This window comes from Moschus berezovskii, chromosome 10, assembly GCF_049115385.1.
Source record: "Moschus berezovskii isolate FMDL1 chromosome 10, NW_MosBer_1.0, whole genome shotgun sequence".
NCBI lineage: Eukaryota > Metazoa > Chordata > Mammalia > Artiodactyla > Moschidae > Moschus > Moschus berezovskii.
Genome location: NC_142469.1, coordinates 83,208,628 through 83,227,128, shown reverse-complemented (window position 1 = coordinate 83,227,128; position 18,501 = coordinate 83,208,628). Strand labels below are relative to the sequence as shown.

At 40.5% G+C, this 18,501-nt stretch overlaps 1 protein-coding gene across 4 annotated transcripts in view; it reads right to left on the bottom strand.

Annotated features, from left to right (window-relative positions):
- The window catches only part of ARFGEF3 (ARFGEF family member 3), a 183,119-nt gene that overhangs the window by 77,800 nt on the left and 86,818 nt on the right, over nt 1-18,501 (bottom strand). For 2 of the 4 annotated variants that reach the window (XM_088840780.1, XM_055433723.2), the window contains 5 exons: nt 16,494-16,616; nt 13,186-13,228; nt 10,824-10,902; nt 1,891-1,995; nt 681-1,014 (listed from right to left, as the gene is read on the bottom strand). In XM_088840780.1, coding sequence (XP_088696906.1) covers nt 681-1,014; nt 1,891-1,995; nt 10,824-10,902; nt 13,186-13,228; nt 16,494-16,616 — 684 coding nt within the window. The remainder of the gene's footprint in view (nt 1-680; nt 1,015-1,890; nt 1,996-10,823; nt 10,903-13,185; nt 13,229-16,493; nt 16,617-18,501) is intronic. The other 2 variants (XM_088840781.1, XM_088840782.1) reach the window with 1 other exon arrangement.

The window sequence follows — 18,501 nt, the reverse complement described above, 5'->3', positions numbered from 1 at the left end:
ACACGACTGAGCGACTGAACTGAACTGAACTGAACTGAACTGAACCAAAACCTAGTGTGATTAAACCTTCATGGACAAGTTTACAGGTACAAAAAAGTTGATCACTTTTCTTTTCGGTTGAGAAGCAGAGGAATTCTTGAAGTATCCTCAGAATAGCTCCAATTCCTCCTCAAAATCATGAAGTGGCTCACTGGGACATATATCCTAAGCTGGGCATCCTTTGTCTCATGACACGTGGGAGAAATAGGGCATAAGAAGGAGTGGAGAACAGGGTCCCTTTTAGAAATCAGAGATCAGTAAAGCTCATTTTTGGATAATGTACAGATGAATATAACATCATTTTGAAATCCAATTTTGGCAAAAGTGAATACACACACACATCTGCACAGACAGTACCTTAGGGAGCAAACTGAAAGCTCAGCCTGGGTTCCAGTCAGATGCATGTGGCTCAAATATTCAAACAGCTCTGCTGCAGTGAGCCTTTATCAACGCCCCCTTAGCCCAACTCCCAATACACGCCCACACAGCCCCAGTGCTAAAGATACTATTACTGGATACTGCGTAGAAGCAATTACGCTCCAGCAGATGCCTGGCAAACGCTTTCTAAGTACTTCCTGTGCGCAAGACAAGGTGCTCGGCCCCCACAACAAGGCTGGGGGCGTCCTCCACGGCCTCCCCACCTCTTTCATGATCTTGATGGCTTCCACGCGGTGCTGGGGTGGCGGGTAGAGCAGCACGCGGTGGTACAGGGACTGCAGCACGGGCTTCATGGAGTCCACCGAGCCCACCAGCCGCACCAGCTCAGCCGCGACGTAGTAGATGGTCCGGGCCACCGGCCCGCTCAGGGCGGGCGCCGTGGACGAGCAGCCCGAGCCCCGGCCGTGGTCGGAAACCCCGGGAGACGCAGAGTCTGACTCGATGCTGGTACTCGTGCTGCTGCTGTGTGCAGAGGTGATGGTTTTATCATGAATCGGATTCCCCAGGATCACGATGAGGGCGGGGCAAAGGTTCTTCCTGAGAGGAGAGGAGAGGAAAGCTCAGTTTCCCTTCGAGCCAGATGATAAAACATGAATACTATCCTGAGGGTAAATACCAGGTGCCCCCAAAATGACAAGTAAGAGCTGGGCTCTTTACTGCCCCCTTTTCTGGCTACCTCCTGCTCCAGTGTGTCCTGTCTCTCCATTACTCCTAGGGATAGCAGCAGAATACTTTTCTTCATAATTCAAGCTGGGGTTAACTATACAAACCCTCATGAGAAGTATCAGAAAGCATCTTCTATGAAGAAAATGGACTCAAAGTGCTAAATGGCTTAGTGATAAAGTTTCATTTTACTATAAATAATGAAATTACTTATATTTCTCATTTGAGAAGTTAATTTAAACTTCTGACACATATCACACTGATACTCAGCACTCGACTTTCTCCCTGTCAGATTAGCCCAGGAACCCAGAGCAACTTGCTGGCTGCCTGAGGGCCCTGTCAATTGTGTGAATCTCTGACTGTGATTAAGAGACTAGTTTGCAGGTTGAGATGAAGAGAGTACCAGGGTGAGGTTGAGGAGAAGGTTCAGTTATGGTGAAGCTGAACTATCTCTCCTGTGCAATTCACTGGTGACTTTATATGATTTAGAACCTAGGTTTTCATGATCCTATGATGCAAATAAAATGCAGGTGGGCCTTGGGAGGCATAAAATAATTATCCTTTACTCTCCGTAGGTTGGCCTGGTACATATAAGCAAAGCAGCTTCCATACTTTCCCTCTAATACATTTACACAGAAATGGAACAAGAGAGGCACAGATGCCATGGGAAGGGACCCACAGACCTAGCTGGATGGAGCGAGCCCCCAGGCCTAGCGCAGAGCCAGGGTGGGCATCAAGACGAGGACTCACCAGATGAGGTCTGTGAAGCCTCGGTGCAGCTGCATGGAGGAGGAGGAGCTGCTGAGCACGGACAGGATGCATTCCAGGTACAGGAGTTGCAGCTGCTGGCTGTCGCTGTGGGGGGACAGAACCAACACACAAACACATCCAAAGTAAAGGGAAGATTAAAGAGGTGACATGTGGGAAACACTTGAGAGAATGTTAGGCATCACACAGTGATAATTTGGAGGGAGGCTGGTAATGTCACGGTTGCCTTCTGCTCCCCCCACCTCCATTTCACACTTTGAGGTCCTAATCCCTGGTACCTCAAACGTGGTCTTATTTGGAGGTGGGGTCTTTACACAGGCAACCAAGTTAAAGCAAAGCCATTAGGGTAGATCCTAATTCAACAGGATTGGTATCCTATGGTTTTTCCAGTAGTCATGTATGGATGTGAGAGCTGGACCATAAAGAAGACTGAAAGTGTTAGTCACTCAGTCATGTTTGACTCTCTGTAACCCACCAGGTTCTTCTGTCCATGGAATTCTCCAAGCAGGAATACTGGAGTGGGTGGCCATTTCCTTCTCCAGGGGATCCTCCCCATCCAGGTATCGAACCTGGGTCTCTTGCATTGCAGGCAGACTCTACCGACTGAGCCACCAGGGAAGTGGGAAGAAGGCTGAGTGCCAAAGAACTGATGCTTTCAAACTGTGGTGCTGGAGAAGACTCTTCAGAATCCCTTGGACAGCAAGATCAAACCGGTCAATCCTAAAGGAAATCAACCCTAAATATTCATTGGAAGGACTGATGCTGAAGCTCTAATTCTTTGGCCACCTGATGCAAAGAGCCAATTCATTGGGAAAGACCCTGATGCTGGGAAAGATTGAAGGCACGAGGAGAAGGGGATGACAGAGGATGAGATGGTTGGATGGCATAATTGACTCAATGGACATGAGTTTGAACAAACTGTGGGAGATGGTGAGATACAGGGAAGCCTGGTGTGCTGCAGTTCATGGGGTCTCAAAGTGTTGGACATGACTGAGGAACTAAACAATCATCTTCATAAAAGAGGGAAATTTGGACACAGAAATACATATGGAGGGAAGACAATGTGAAGAGACAAGGGGAGGAGATGAGGAGTGAAGCCTCCCAGCGCTGGGAAGAAACCAACCTCACTGACATTCTGATCTCCAGCCTCCAGAAGCATGAGACAATGCATTTCTGTTATTAAAGCCACTTTTTTGTGATACACAGTTTGTGATACTTTGTCTTGGAAGCCCCAGAAAACCAATTAGGATGAATTTTCTGTAATAAACTTGACTTTTTAGAAGTTTTGATTTATAGAAAAATGTAGCATGGTACAGAACGTGACCATATTTTACCCACCCCTGTAGGTGGTTTATCCTATTAGTAACATCTTACCATTAAAGAACAAATTAACAGTTACCATTAAGGAACAAATACTGATATATTGACTTAAGTCTACAGTTTACTCCAGAAATACTGAATTTTAATACATTTAATTGTCTAAATTTTTCAAGACACTATGTACCATGATATCTTTTAGACCGTTAATACTTTACTAACTTGCATTTGGCTTTTCTTCTTTATTTTTTTTAACGCACCAGTGTTTTTCAATGGACAAATTATTTTTCTAATAGTTCTTACTATAGAGTTCTTCATTAGAACCAGATATTTTAAAAAGCACATAACTTTATGAGATGCACACTTTTATACCTGGACTAAATTTTCTGCCTAATCCACCAGAAAGTATTAAAATCCAAGTGGGTTGTCTTTCTGACCAATCATTTGACTCATTATTAAGAAAAATAATTAAATGCCCTATTAAAAAAATGTCTTATCTTTCAAACCGTCGGTTGATCATCACAAAACTAAAATAACCATAGACAATAAAAAGTCTCAACTTATGAAATCACTGGAAATAAACCCAGAGAAAAGTTACAAGCAGTCAAGTTTCCCAAGAGTACCTATCAGCAAAGCATGCCACAGCAATATGGCAACCCCAAGACATCAGACTCGATGACAGAGAGAGCTCATTGCCAAGGAAACTGGCCCGGAATCTCCTTGGAGACTGAATGAGGCTGCTTTCCTGTGGGCTGCTGCAGTCTGGCAAAATAAGTACTCGTGGCCTGGCATGAGTCACGTTGTTAGAGGCACACCTTCCACGCAGGCCCTTCACTAGATATACAGATGTGCGTGCACAGGGTGTACATTTCATATTTATCTGACAATAGGTCAATCTGTGGAATGCACAGGACAGAAAGGAGCCTAGAAACTAGCCAAGACTTTCAACATACAGTAGGGAATATGTGCCCACTTAGGATGCCTGTGAGTCATTCTGTCTAGCCTTTTGTTGGAGCAGGTTGAGTATCTACTGGTCTCACTCCTTGCTCGTCTCTGGATTTTCTCCAGGCTCAAGATCCACAGAGAACAGCTCTTGGAGGTGACAGGGGTCCATGAAGAAGAAGCAGGGCAGGCCTGGCAAGGTTACTGTGAAGGCCACCTGGCACCACACCCTCAGTCTCTGGAGTTCTTAAAATTGGTTTTGTTTTGAGCTGTTTTGACTTTACCTCACTTAGAAACAGATTCAAATTTAGTTAGAAAAAGGGGAGAGAGAGAGAGAGAGTTCACTGCATAGGCATGGAATGGAATTAGAATGCTCAATATGAAGGCCACCCTTGCCTCACTGATTCCTCTCTGACATTCTGTTCTGGGAAGAGAGGGAAGTGGGAGAGGGTGTGGGAGACCAACAAGCAGAGAATGAAGAAATATTTTCCTAAGGCCAATGATTCCCCCCAAATTCTTGGATTTAAACAGCATTGTCTAACTCAACCTGCCTAATAGAGTGCTCTATTAATACTGCATCTGCAAGGCATGGGAGTTAACCTGTGTGCCTGAAAGCATTTTCTGAATACTCCCAGGAGACTGAATATATCATGAGTATATACCCCTATAAAGCTAAAGCCCCAGGAGGTATATAAGCACTGATTTTGGAAATGGATATTGAGAGAAGAAGTAATGACCTGCCTCTTGAGAAACCTGTATGCAGGTCAGGAAGCAACAGTTAGAACTGGACATGGAACAACAGACTGATTCCAGATAGGAAAAGGAGTACATCAAGGTTGTATATTGTCACCCTGCTTATTTAATTTATATGCAGAGCACATCATGAGGAACGCTGGGCTGGAAGAAGCACAAGCTGGAATCAAGATTGCTGGGAGAAATATCAATAACCTCAGATATGCAGATAACACCACACTTATGGCAGAAAGTGAAGAAGAACAAAGAGCCTCTTGATGAAAGTGAAAGAGGAGAGTGAAAAAGTTGGCTTAAAGCTCAACATTCAGAAAACTAAGATCATGGCATCCGGTCCCATCACTTCATGGCAAAAAAATGGGGAAACAGTGGCTGACTATTTTTCTGGGCTCCAAAATCACTGCAGATGGTGACTGAAGCCATGTAATTAAAAGATGCTTACTCCTTGGAAGGAAAGTTATGACCAACCTAGACAACATATTAAAAAGCAGAGACATTACTTTGCCAACAAAGGTCCGTCTAGTCAAGGCTATGGTTTTTCCAGTAGTCATGTATGGATGTGAGAGTTGGACTATAAAGAAGGCTGAGCGCCGAAGATGCTTTTGAACTGTGGTGTTGGAGAAGACTCTTGAGAGTCCCTTGGACTGCAGTGAGATCCAACCAGTCCATCCTAAAGGAGATCAGTCCTGGGTGTTCATTGGAGGGACTGATGATGAAGCTGAAACTCCAATACTTTGGCCACCTGATACGAAGAGCTGATTAATTGGAAAAGACCCTGATGCTGGGAAGGATTGAGGGCAGGAGGAGAAGGGGATGACAGAGAATGAGATGGTTGGATGGTATCACTGACTCAATGGACATGGGTTTGGGTAGACTCTGGCAGTTGGTGATGGGCAGGGAGGCCTGGCGTGCTGTGGTTCACGGGGTCACAGAGTCAGACACGACTGAGCAACTGAACTGAACAGAAATGAATGACCATAGAAGCTGAAGCTGAAACTCCAATACTTTGGCCACCTGATGCGAAGAATTGACCCATTGGAAAAGACCCTGATGCTGGGAAAGATTGAAGGCAGGAGGAGAAGGGGAGGACAGAGGATGAGATGGTTGGATGGCATCACTGACTCGATGGACATGAGTTTGAGTAAGTTCCAGGAGTTGGTAATGGATGGAGGCCTGGATTGCTACAGTCCATGGGGTCGCAAAGAGTTGCACATAACCGAGTGACTGAACTGAATGACAATTGCATGATTTCAGATGAAGAACCTATTTAGAAGTTAGAAGAGGTGTCAAGATTAGCCAATAGAAAATAAAAGGACTCAAAGCAATAAAATCAGAAGAAACTATACAGATGTGAAAACCTAACAAAGAAAATTAATAGAACAATCAGAGTGAGGGCAGCTAAGGGCATGGTATCATCTGATCAGGTGGTCTATAGGTCTCCCAGTGAAGCTGCACTAAACCTGCTACACCTCAGCTTCTATAGCAACAGAACCCCTGTCATAGGGCACTACAATCACGATGGGAAAGACCGTAACCAAACAAGTCTCTAGAGGCTGAATTCTGATAAGGAAATTGCTTTGAAAAACCAAGTAAGACTATGAGAATCCTATAAAAAAATCATTAAGCTCTATAACAATATCCCTACAGCAACCTTTGATCCAATATTCAATGAGAAATCCTAGAAAACCACATGCATGTCACATGAGTTATTTTTTCCATTTAAAGCCTATCATTTAGTTACATGATTCAGACATGTTTCCATTTTTCAGTGACTGATGGAAATGTATGACCTGCAACTTTACTATATTCATTGATTAGTTCTAGTAATTTCCTGGTAGAGTCTTTAGGGTTTTCTGTGTAGAGGATCATGTCATCTGCAAACAGTGAGAGTTTTACTCTTCTTTTCCAATTTGGATTCCTTTTATGTCTTTTTCTGCTCTGATTGCTGTGGCCAAAACTTCCAAAACTATGTTGAACAGTAGTGGTGAGAGCGGGCACCCTTGTCTTGTTCCTGACTTTAGGGGAAACGCTTTCAGTTTTTCACCATTGAGGATAATGTTTGCTGTGGGTTTGTCATATATAGCTTTTATTATGTTGAGGAATGTTCCTTCTATTCCTGCCTTCTGGAGGGTTTTGATCATAAATGGATGTTGAATTTTGTCAAAGGCTTTCTCTGCATCTATTGAGATAATCATATGGTTTTTATTTTTCATTTTGTTAATGTGGTGTATTACATTGATTGATTTGCGGATATTGAAGAATCCTTGCATTCCTGGGATAAAGCCCACTTGGTCATGATGTATGATCTTTTAAATGTGTTGTTGGATTCTGATTGCTAGAATTTTGTTAAGGATTTTTGCATCTATGTTCATCAGTGATATTGGCCTGTAGTTCTCTTTTTTTGTGGCATCTTTGTCAGGTTTTGGTATTAGGGTGATGGTGGCCTCATAGAATGAGTTTGGAAGTTTACCTTCCTCTGCAATTTTCTGGAAGAGTTTGAGTAGGATAGGTGTTAGCTCTTCTCTAAATTTTTGTTAGAATTCAGCTGTGAAGCCATCTGGACCTGGGCTTTTGATTGCTGGAAGATTTCTGATTACAGTTTCAATTTCCGTGCTTGTGATGGGTCTGTTAAGATTTTCTATTTCTTCCTGGTTCAGTTTTGGAAAGTTGTACTTTTCTAAGAATTTCTTCCAAGTTGTCCATTTTATTGGCATATAATTGCTGATAGTAGTCTCTTATGATGCTTGGCGCTGGTGTACTGGGATGAACAAGAGGGATGGGATGGGGAGGGAGGTGGAAGGGGTTTCAAGATGGGGAACAAATGTACACCGGGGGCAGATTCATGTCAATGTATGGCAAAACCAATACAATAATGTAAAGTAATTAGCCTCCAATTAAAATAAATAAATTAAAAAAAAAAGAAATGTATGACCTTTAGTTTCTAATACACATATGTGATGTTTACGCAATGTATTTTTCTAACAATCTACAGTCCAAATTTCTAATGTAAGAAACTCCTAAATCCATTGTAAACTAGAATCAGCACTGGTAATTCTGAAAGCAAACAAGCTTTTTAGAGCTAATATTTATCAAATATTTATTATGTGCTGTGCAGCAAAAAAGATTCTACTTATACTAGTTCTTCCTAGAAGATATCGATCTGAATGTCTTTAATAATAATTACACAATAAGCATTACTTCGGGCTGTTTAAGATAAACTAGGTCATATGGTTGCCCTACAGGTAGGGGTCCCTGTAGGGTACATTAGAGCCATTCAGGTTTTAAAGAACATGAATTGAACCCCAGATGCCAGGCAGGTCCTTACTGGACTTTGCTAAAAGCTCATTCTGGACCAACAAACAATGGTATCATTTATAGACCCATAGATTCATTCTCACTTATCTTGATGACTATTTTTAAATTTATTCATGGCATAATTACCTTTAGCTATTACTAGCACTTTTGTAGCACTTAAAATTCTTAGATTTTTCCCTTAGCAAACTACTCAGAAAAAAAATCTTAACTTCTTTGTTTTCCCTTGGCAGCTCAGTAATGAACATAGCTTTTATATTTTCAAAGTTTTGGTGGTCTTTGGTTTATTTTCTGACAATGCTAAGACCTGAGGTGGCGGGGGGGTGGAGGGGTAGGCTGAGAAGAAGAATCCTTGACAGCTGGCAATAGCCAGCTGTGTGTTCCCCTGGGAAACATCAACAATTGCACAGAATGTTAATATCAGATAAGGACTCTTTAAGATGGTGATGGAACAAGATGAAAGCAATCTATAATCACATCTGAACAGAAATTTTAAAAAAATCTGTACAATTACAAAAATGACCAAATATCACCCTCCCCTGTAAGCGACCCTTGCTAACTTCTCCAGTGACAACTCTGGCTCCCATCTAGCCCTCTTGTCTAGATGACGACAACTGGGTTGGCCTAAAAGTTCATATGGGTTTTCTTGTAAGATTTTATGGAAAAACCCAAGGGAGCTTTTTGGCCAACTCAAAAGGATGTTCAATGCTAGAACTTCCCCTCGCTTTCTGACAGTACCCAATTCTTGAATAGAACATCCAAGTCCTTTAATCTACCTGATATTACCCAACTCAGGTACAAATCCTATAACAATTCCTAACACCCACCCTTTTACTGGCTGTCCCATCATTCCTCATAGTGTAAAGGCTCCCTTGCTTTAGCAAGTTAATACACCTAATTCTGTTTATTCTGATCTTGGTGGGCACTGACAATCTTTTAGGTTAATTTCCTAGCTTAATCCATACAAAAGCCCTAGAATATTTTATATTACTAATATTACATATTATTATTAGATTATAATGCAAATTAACAATATATTGAACCATGTTATAATCATTAAGTATATTAATATTAAAATTATATTACTAATATAATAATACAATATTATGTTATACTTCAATATTATTATTCAGTTCAGTTCAGTTCAGTATTATTATTAGGCATATTATTAATATAAAATAACATGATAACAATAACTAATTATAGGATATATAAACTTAGGGTGGGTGAGATCTTTGATCAAAGTCAAGAGCTAGTAAGGGGCAAAACACGGTTTTTGACTTCAGTAACCCAACAAAACTGGAGAAGGAAATGGCAACCCACTCCAGTATTCTCGCCTGGAAAATTCCATGGACAGAGGAGCCTGGTGAGCTGCAGTGCAGGGAGTCACAGAGAGTCGGACACGACTGAGTGACTAACACACAATCCAACAAAAATAATGCAGTTAAATCAATAGTAAATAAACTGATTTATCACAGCATTAGTCACTCAGTCGTGTCCGACTCTTTGCAACCCCATGGACTGCAGCACACCTGATTTCCCTGTCCTTTACTACCTCCTGGAGTTTGCTCAAACTTCTGTTCATTGAGTAGGTGATGCTATCCAACCATCTCATCCTCTGTTACCCAATTCTCCTGCCTTCAATCTCTCCCAGCATAAGGGTCTTTTCCAATGAGTCAGTTCCTCACATCAGGTGGCCAAAGTGTTGGAGCTTCAGCTTCAGCATCAGTCCTTCCAATGGATATTCGGGTTGATTTCCTTTAGAACTGACTGGCTGGATCTCCTTGCAGTCCAGGGGACTCTCAACAGTCTCTATAATGGGACTGTTTCTCCCAGCTCATGACAATACATAAAATTCTACAGCAAAATCTTCTGAATTATCAAATGTCTAGTTTTCATGAAACAATAATGTGTCTTTTCCATTTCAAAGGGCACTTCAGAATCCTACTGTGTTGCAGTTAATTATATGTGTATCTGGTAGGGGTTATCATCTCACCTTGGCAAATCTGGCCTTTTTATGACTTAGCTTTACTACAAATGCATAAGTTATCAACTTACTGCCTGGAGAGCTGGGGCAATGAACATCACAGATAACCTAATACCACTGATTAAACTGGCATGCAAATAAATGAAAAGTATATAAAAGTCAGAATAACACAGTCTTTTAAAAGATAAGTGTGTGAGCTCACAGGCTCAGGAGATGTCAGAAAAAAATAGAAAATGACCACCCAGGCCAATCCTGCCATTTAGCAGAGGAGAAAGGTCCAACAGTTTGATAAGAAGGCTCATTTAGAGTCATACACCTGGGATGAGCCAGGTTAGGACTAGCCCTCACATCAACTAGCTCTTAGCCAACATTCTTTCCACAAATGCATTAGAAAATTACATCCTTCAGTAATCATGTTTGATCAGGTGGGCTTGCCCAAGATCACTGGAAACACTTCTCAGGAATGACAGTGAACTGACCAATGTTGGGGGGGGTGCGTGAGGAACCACTGTCCCTATACTCTGCAACTCTAAGTGATGCTGTGGGCAAAAGTTCCTTCAGAAATAGGCCCTGAGCAGACCAGAGCACCAGTGTTGAAGGCACTTACTTGATGGCGGCTTGGAGCTTCTCACACAGAACGGTAAGCACAGAGACAAGGTCATCACAGAGGGACTCGACTGTTGACCCTTCAAACAGAGGAGGTGACAGGCATTAGACATCGGCAGCAGAGCACTACAGGCTTCCTCAGCACTCCTTCCCATCCTCTGCTTTAGATACTTTCAAGACTGAAAAGATGATTTTCAGATGCTGAGCCTTCCTCAGGCCACCAAAAGCATCAGAGAGAATTAAATACCATCATTCCTTTCCAAGGTAAGACACTCAAAAGATAATCCAGGAAGGAAATATGAAACTATTAATTATAAGTAAAGTTCATTCACACTTAATGAAAAAAGATTTGGTTAATTTAAGAAACAACACGATTGATAACAATTTTCTCAATATTTAGCCCAGCAGACTATACATGTATCCCTTATTGATATCTTGAATTTCTGGGTCTTCTGAGCAGACTTGAGTTGTAACCCAGAGAGATAAACTACAGTGGCATGAAAGAAAGATGGGCTTTTCAAACTAGGAAACTAGGGAAAGGGGCAAGATAAGTTAGTCACCATCTGCACTTATTTCACCTATTTGTCCCAGCATCCTCAGGGTACATGGCCTTTGTTGTTAAATGAGCAACAGTCAATGTCAGAAAAATAATTTTTCCTCCAAACACGTTCATGTCCAGAATCTAGCAACAAAACTCCCACAGAATTGTACTGGTAAAAGACTGAAATTCAGAATCTGTTCAAGTACTGGTCCACAGCTTGTTGACTGCATGAGCTTGGGTAAGCTTCAGTTTTGCTTCAATTAAGCTTAAGTTTTGCCTTTGGCAAGTGGGGTTAAATAATAACAGCCTCAGAACTGCTAAACCAAGGGAAGTAACAAGTGGAAGCATCTGCTTTTTTAAAATAAAAACCTGTGGAGATCTATATAAATGTGGCCAAGTATTTGAGGAATGTATAAATGTTATGAATGAATGACCATGAGGTCAAAGAAGAGGAGAAAAAAATGTCAGGAGTGTAAGAAGAAAAATAAAATTGAAAGATGGCAGGTAAATGAGAAAAGGCTGATCCTCAGAATTTAAGATCTTAAATGCAAAAAAAAAAAAAAAATTGAAAAATGATAAAGTGCAATGATAAAAGACAGTTTAAAATAAATGAAACCCACAAGGAATTCTGAAATTTAATTTTAGGTAAATTCCAAATGAGTCCATCAATTTTTTACTGATACAATATTTAAATATGCATCCTTAACCAAGAGAACTTTGATCTCTTTTTTAGTTTATAAAATTATCCTATATTAAAGTGAAAACATTGTGGGAACTGCAATAATCAAAAGAGATGAAAACTCTTGGCTCATACCACTGAGAGCTTCAAAAGGTGAAAAGACATTGCAGTACTGCATAGCCCAAGAATACAGGGAAATGTGACAAAAACACACTCAAGCAATGCTTTAGAAAATGATCTAAAGCAGTAATTTTCTTTCATTTATTCTTTTTCTCCTAATTGTGGCTGTTTAGCTACTTCTTTCTCTTCCTTACATTCCCTCTCTTTTTCCTTTTCTCTCTACCCCACCCCTTTCTTCCACTAACTGGCAAAAATATCAAAGTAAAGTGTTTGTTTTTTAAACACTTAAAAAAAATATTTATTTGACTGCACCAGGTCTTAGATGTGGCCTTTGGGATCTTCAGTCAGGGATTGAACCCAGGGCTCCTGTATTGGGAGTGTAGAGTCTTAGCAACTGGACCACTCCCTCAACATTTAAAAATTACTGAATAAAACTGATATTTTGGTTTTTCAATCAGATGATTTGAATTTTTCATCCCTTTTACAGAAAACAATACTATCGAACATTTTTAAGAAAGCAAAGTGTTTGTCTATTATAGTGGACATTTTTTCCTTTCCTATGAGTCAGAATGAAGGTTCCTTACCTTGATTTTATTTGCTACTTAAACCTGGCTGTCTGTCTTTCCCTGTGAGATGACTTATTTTTTCATAACAAAACTTCATAAACATCCTCCAGGTGTAATAGCATTTGGTACCAGTCTGGTTTGTACCATTTTGTATTCCAGTTCTCATTTTAACAGTTAATGAACCTGACTTCATGAAGAGTAACTACAAAAACCAGCCTCCAACAGGAAGATGTGTGAAGAGTTAATTTCCCTGGCACAGTTGGAGCAGGAACAGGTATGGCTGGCACAGGATGTAGGAACAGAAGGAAACAATGGCTGATTAAAGCTAAGCAGAGCCAAGGAGAATGGGAAGCTAACCCAAGAGCTTTTATTCCGTGTTACATCTGCATACTGAGCACACAGTAGGTGTTCTTATACCCACTTTTTCAACTGAATGTGCAAAAATCAAATCCAATACCTTGACTCCTGAATTCCTGGGGGACATCCGGGTTTTCAATTATCTAGTAAGGGAGACACACACAGGACAGTTAGGAGATTCAGGCAAGAAAAATCCTGACTGTTCAACAATGGAAAGGTCTAGGAAACAAAATGTCATCTGAGTGTTCTGGGCTCTGCTAACTTACCAAGGTGCACCTTCCAGCTCTTGATAGCATTTCACTACTCATGGTACTTATGAAAAGGCTATTATGTCTGGAACTGAGTTATTATCAGTTTCAAAAATAACTCAGCCAAGAGTCCACAGCTCCCTGGAAGTTTAAGTCCTACAGTGCATTAGATCATTCTAGGGTGTTGCAGAGCCATGACTGGGGGCAGTACCTGCCTAAACATGTGAGTTCTCTTTGCACAAAGAACAGGTTGTCCCAAAGTCACATATAGCACTCTGAGTGGCACCTAGTGAATACAGATTCTTAGTCATAAGAAGGATCAGGTTCCTGGACTTCGACGTTACAGGTCCACGATGGCTGCTGGTCAGAAGCACCAGGTTCCTATTTGAGGCGGGAGGGTATTAACTTTTAATTGTCTAACCAGACAGACCACTCCAGGTCATCACAAGGTAGATCTGGGACTATCAGGGTAGAGGCAGAACCTTGAGGGAAGGGAGAAGAGGAAGGAAGAGATATTTACTAGTAGTAAGACTTACTTCCCACTGCAGGGATAATTCAGTGACTACTGAGTTGAGAGCAGGAAGGTGGCCCTTCGGCGTCCCTACCTCTTAGCACTGGGAGATAAGAAGGCATTTTCATGCCAATTAACTACCAGATATAAATTACTGCCACAGCGCTGATCTTTTTAAAGCTTGTTACAGGCACATATTTCTACTATTCTCTGTTCATAAATTTGCAAACTCAGCAGCTTCCACAGAATTTTGGGGAAGTGCGATGTTAATGCCGACAGCTCAGCACATGGCTAAATACTAAGGTCAGAAGAACATTTTTTGGAAGAAATCAATCTGAACCATTTTTATGGAGAGGAGAACTGCTATCTCCTGCCCCCAGATATTTACATTGGCATTTTCTCTTTTCAAAATGCTTAACAATAATTTAACAATGGCTTTCGTCAATGAAATAATTCAATAATAACGCTTGGTAGTAAACTCAGGGTTTCTGAGGATAGAAAACAAAATCAAACTGAGTAATCTGCCCTGGGCATAGGGATGGGGAGGGGCTAGACATTAAACTGATGATACGTTTCACGCTAAGCTTTTGGCATTCTAGATTTATTTTCTTTCCACTGTCTTTAAGTCTTTCTAATTCTGAGATGGCCTGTGATGTGTTTCCAGTGATGGGTCATGCTAAGCACTATACACATTCTCCAAGTAATGCTAGAGTTCCATGGGAGGACATGCAGTCTCACCATTCCTAGGGACCACTCCCCTGTAATAGCGTTTTAAAATTAACCATTCTTAGGTAGTAAAACTTATGTCTCCCTCTACTAGACTTCAAACGTACTCCAAATATTAGCATCCTGAGAATCATGTTTTTCTGGGACACAAAAACATTTCCAGGGACCTACTGAGTAACAGAAAGGAAATTAACAGGAAACACTAATTTTCTATCTAATTTGGGATCTTGCCCCCGGATGGGGTGAGTCCAGATGGTCAGTGACAAGCAGGACCAGAAGGCTGATTAGCCACATCATACACAGGATACAGGCACACAACCTTCCAGTTTTATCCAGACCTCTGCAACTATACCTGTCACCTTACCTGTCACTCTAACAGAAGAGCAAGATGAGCTGGAAATCAGTCTTTTTACTTAAAACCTGAAATTCTCCTACTTAAGATTTTCAAAGTATAATTAAATAAACTGACATGATTGAAATCACTTTGAGAATACAACGTTTCATTTTAATGCTTCATCTTAAAGCATTACTGTTATAGTATTTCCCATCACACTGCCACCCAGCAAGGATGGAACGTGACTGTATACTAATATGAGGTCTCTCAACATTTTAGGTTTGTTTTCTTTTAAAATACTTGTTTCTCTTAGTGCTTTCTACTTACAGACTTGAATTTCTTTTAAATTAATATTTCTACAGCATCATATTCAAAACCCTAGTATAAAAAAATAGTTTTTAACAAAGAGAAAGCTAATGTAATTAAAAGTATCTCAAGTTTAAACAATATTTTAACAGAAATTTAGGCTTTAGATATAGCAAACAAAAAAATCAGGTTTTTTTTTTTTCCCCCAGATTAGTGTTTTTTTTTTTTAAACACTGGCTGCCAGATCACATGTTAATAACTTAAACTGGACTCAGTAAGGAGACCAGGGCATTTGTTCTGGCTCTTTCATTAATAAGCTCATTAACTTTAGATTTCAATTTCACCTCTCTGGGCTTCATCTTCCACACTTGTTTTTCTAAGGAATAAAAGAATTTGACCAGATAATCTCTAATGTTTCACTCAACTCCATAATTTTCTAAAAATTAGAAAATAATTGAAGTTAAAAATCAGAAATAGTTGAAGTTAAACATGAACTCTTCATTTCTATAAGATTAATTTCTGAGATATTCTAGATTGCCGCTGGAGATATCCTATTCTAAAATAATAACAAGAGTTCATTCAGAATACATTTTGCAGAGTTAAAAAAATTTTAATCTCAATTATTAGAAACAGACTTCAAAAAACACACACACACCAGTTTTGAAGAGGCATCATCTCCTCATTAACATTCCCAGAAGATAATATATACAAGAAGCTGACTACATTTACATTTTTTTCCCCAGGAATGCTCATTTTAAACAATCTGCTCAAGTTAAGAGCGAAAAGCTCAAGTGGGCTCTGATGACAGAGAGAAGATAAATTCAGCTTCTTCACTGCCACAGTCTTTTATTTCACAAAGAGGAACATGTACCCCCAACTCTCAAGGTGCATAATTAACTGCCAGTAATTTTTCTTAATTTCGAATTTACTTCAGTGTTTGTTAATACATCACAATATTTTTATATAAAATTGTTCAATCTGTGATGTTTAGAACACGATTTTAAAAGAAAAGTGAGTTTTAAAATAATGACTAAAACAATGACCGTAACCACAAGGAAAAATCTCTCTTTAAACTTTGGAGGGAAACAGGCAAAAACATATTTAAAGAGTTTAATTTATATAAATAAACGTTCAAGTGAACCAAGCCAGCCCTTCCTAATGTTTCAGCAGGAAGCAGCCCTGGCGGGGGAGGGGAAAGCACAGAATATGTGGGACACTCATCATGCGATTACACAGAGTCACTGGCAAGACCGGGATGAACGTGTGGGTACCGAGAGGCTCACCGTGTTCTCCTGCCTTTGTCGTAACTGTAAAGTCAAGTCACTCAGCATTTGACTGAGAGTTGCCCGCACAGCAGTGTTTATACTACGCTGGTGACAGCTACATATGTATGTTTCAATGCACACCTGGTAAAGAAATAAGATAGCAACATACACACTCTGTAGATATCAGTTCATTACCAACATGCTTTGGAAGTAATCGGAGGGGATGTTAAATTCCTCTTAAAGAGAAAGTCAGCCTGATTTAGGACTAGTTATCAATGAGTACTATTAAATATTGTAAGTCCCTGGGAATTTGTTTTTAATCATAGAGGAAAAGTAATCTTTCCCTAAAGACAATCAGTCTTCAAAGCTTACTATTCTGAGCATCACAGAAAAATGCAAATGAGTGATTTTTAGATATGCCAAACAGTTCTATCCAAAACAAACTCAGGTGGTTGGAAATTAATCAGGAAAAGTTCTCTCCATGGCAAAATAGGAACAGATTTTATTAACTCCTGAGTTGGGGAAAAGGGTTAATGAATCCCTTTCTCTATAAACAAGTTTGACCTTGGATTAACTCTCTGTGTTCTTTTAGAAACCTGATAAAGGTAGGACACATCAGCTGTGTTACTAGGCAGTATGACTTAGGGTAAAAATGTCCCCCCGATTACTAAGCTGCATCTGAATTTAGAAAACTGTGAACAAACTATAAAAATCTGGTGAGAAGTTTCCTTGGGTAGCTCTTGTCACTGATTATGTATACCCACTGAGGGAACTCTGCCAGCTCAGCTCATGGAGTTGTTACAGAATATTGGTTCCTACACAGTTGAAACCTGGGGCTCCAAATCCAAGGTGACTCTGCACCCAGAGAGATGGCTCTTATCTTTTCGCTTCTAAGCTGACATTTGAGAGTCAGAGACGGGCCTCCAGACTGCAGCAAGGACTCCTGTGAAAGATAAATGCCCACTGGTGCCCTGTTTCTATTTCCTGTCCTAGATTCTGCTAAGCAAACATAAAGCCAGTTGTGATCTACTAGGGTCTAGAAAATCTGAATGTCTAGTTGAACACTGGACAACTCCCCGAAGGCTGCAGCATGGAACAGTTCCAATTTGAGGGGGAAAAATCCCTCATTTGATGGTAATGATGTTAAATGGCATGGCTTTTCAGATTTTATTGCCTCTAATTCTTTTAGAAGCTATAGGAATTGACAATAAATGCATGCTTTAAAATGTTTCCCACTTTTTCCTCTCCATGACATATGTCATCCTTTTCATTTCCCAAGCATATTTAGTCCCACAGAAAGGAAAAAAGGGGGGCTTCCCTGGTGGCTCAGTGGTAAAGAATCTGCCTGCCAATGCAGGAGACTTGGGTTCAATTCCTGATCTGGGAAGATCCCACATGCTGCAGAGCAGCTAAGCCTGTGTACCAAAACTATTAAGCCTGTGCTCTAGAGCCTAGGAACTGCACCTAGTGAAGCCGGAGTACCCTAGAGCCCAGGCTCCACACAAGAGAAACCACTGCAGTGGGAAGCCTGTGCACCACAAACAGAGAAAAGCCCGAGCAGCAACAAAGACCCAACACAGCCAAAAATAAAGTTTAAAAAAAAAAAGGGGGGACGGATTTAATATACCTTGATTATTTTTCTAGGGGTAACTTCAAGACTACAATGAAAATAATAGGATTCTCACCCAAAGTGAAAGTGAAGTTGCTCAGTTGTGTTCAACTCTTGGCGACCCCATGGACTGTAGCCTACCAGGCTCCTCTGTCCATGGGATTCTCCAGGCAAGAGTACTGGAGTGGGTTGCCATTTCCTTCTCCAGGGATGGCAAGTTTAATTCGATGACTGATAACTGAGAAGGGAGAGAAACTCAATGTGAACCTTTGCTGCTGCTACTGCTTAAGCTAGACCTTTCTGTTAGGCCTCATTATTTTTGTAAAATTAACTAGGTAAAAGTAAATATTTCCTAGCAGTTTAATTTACCTCCTATTGAATGCTTAATATTCCAAATGAGCCATGAAAACTCAAAAA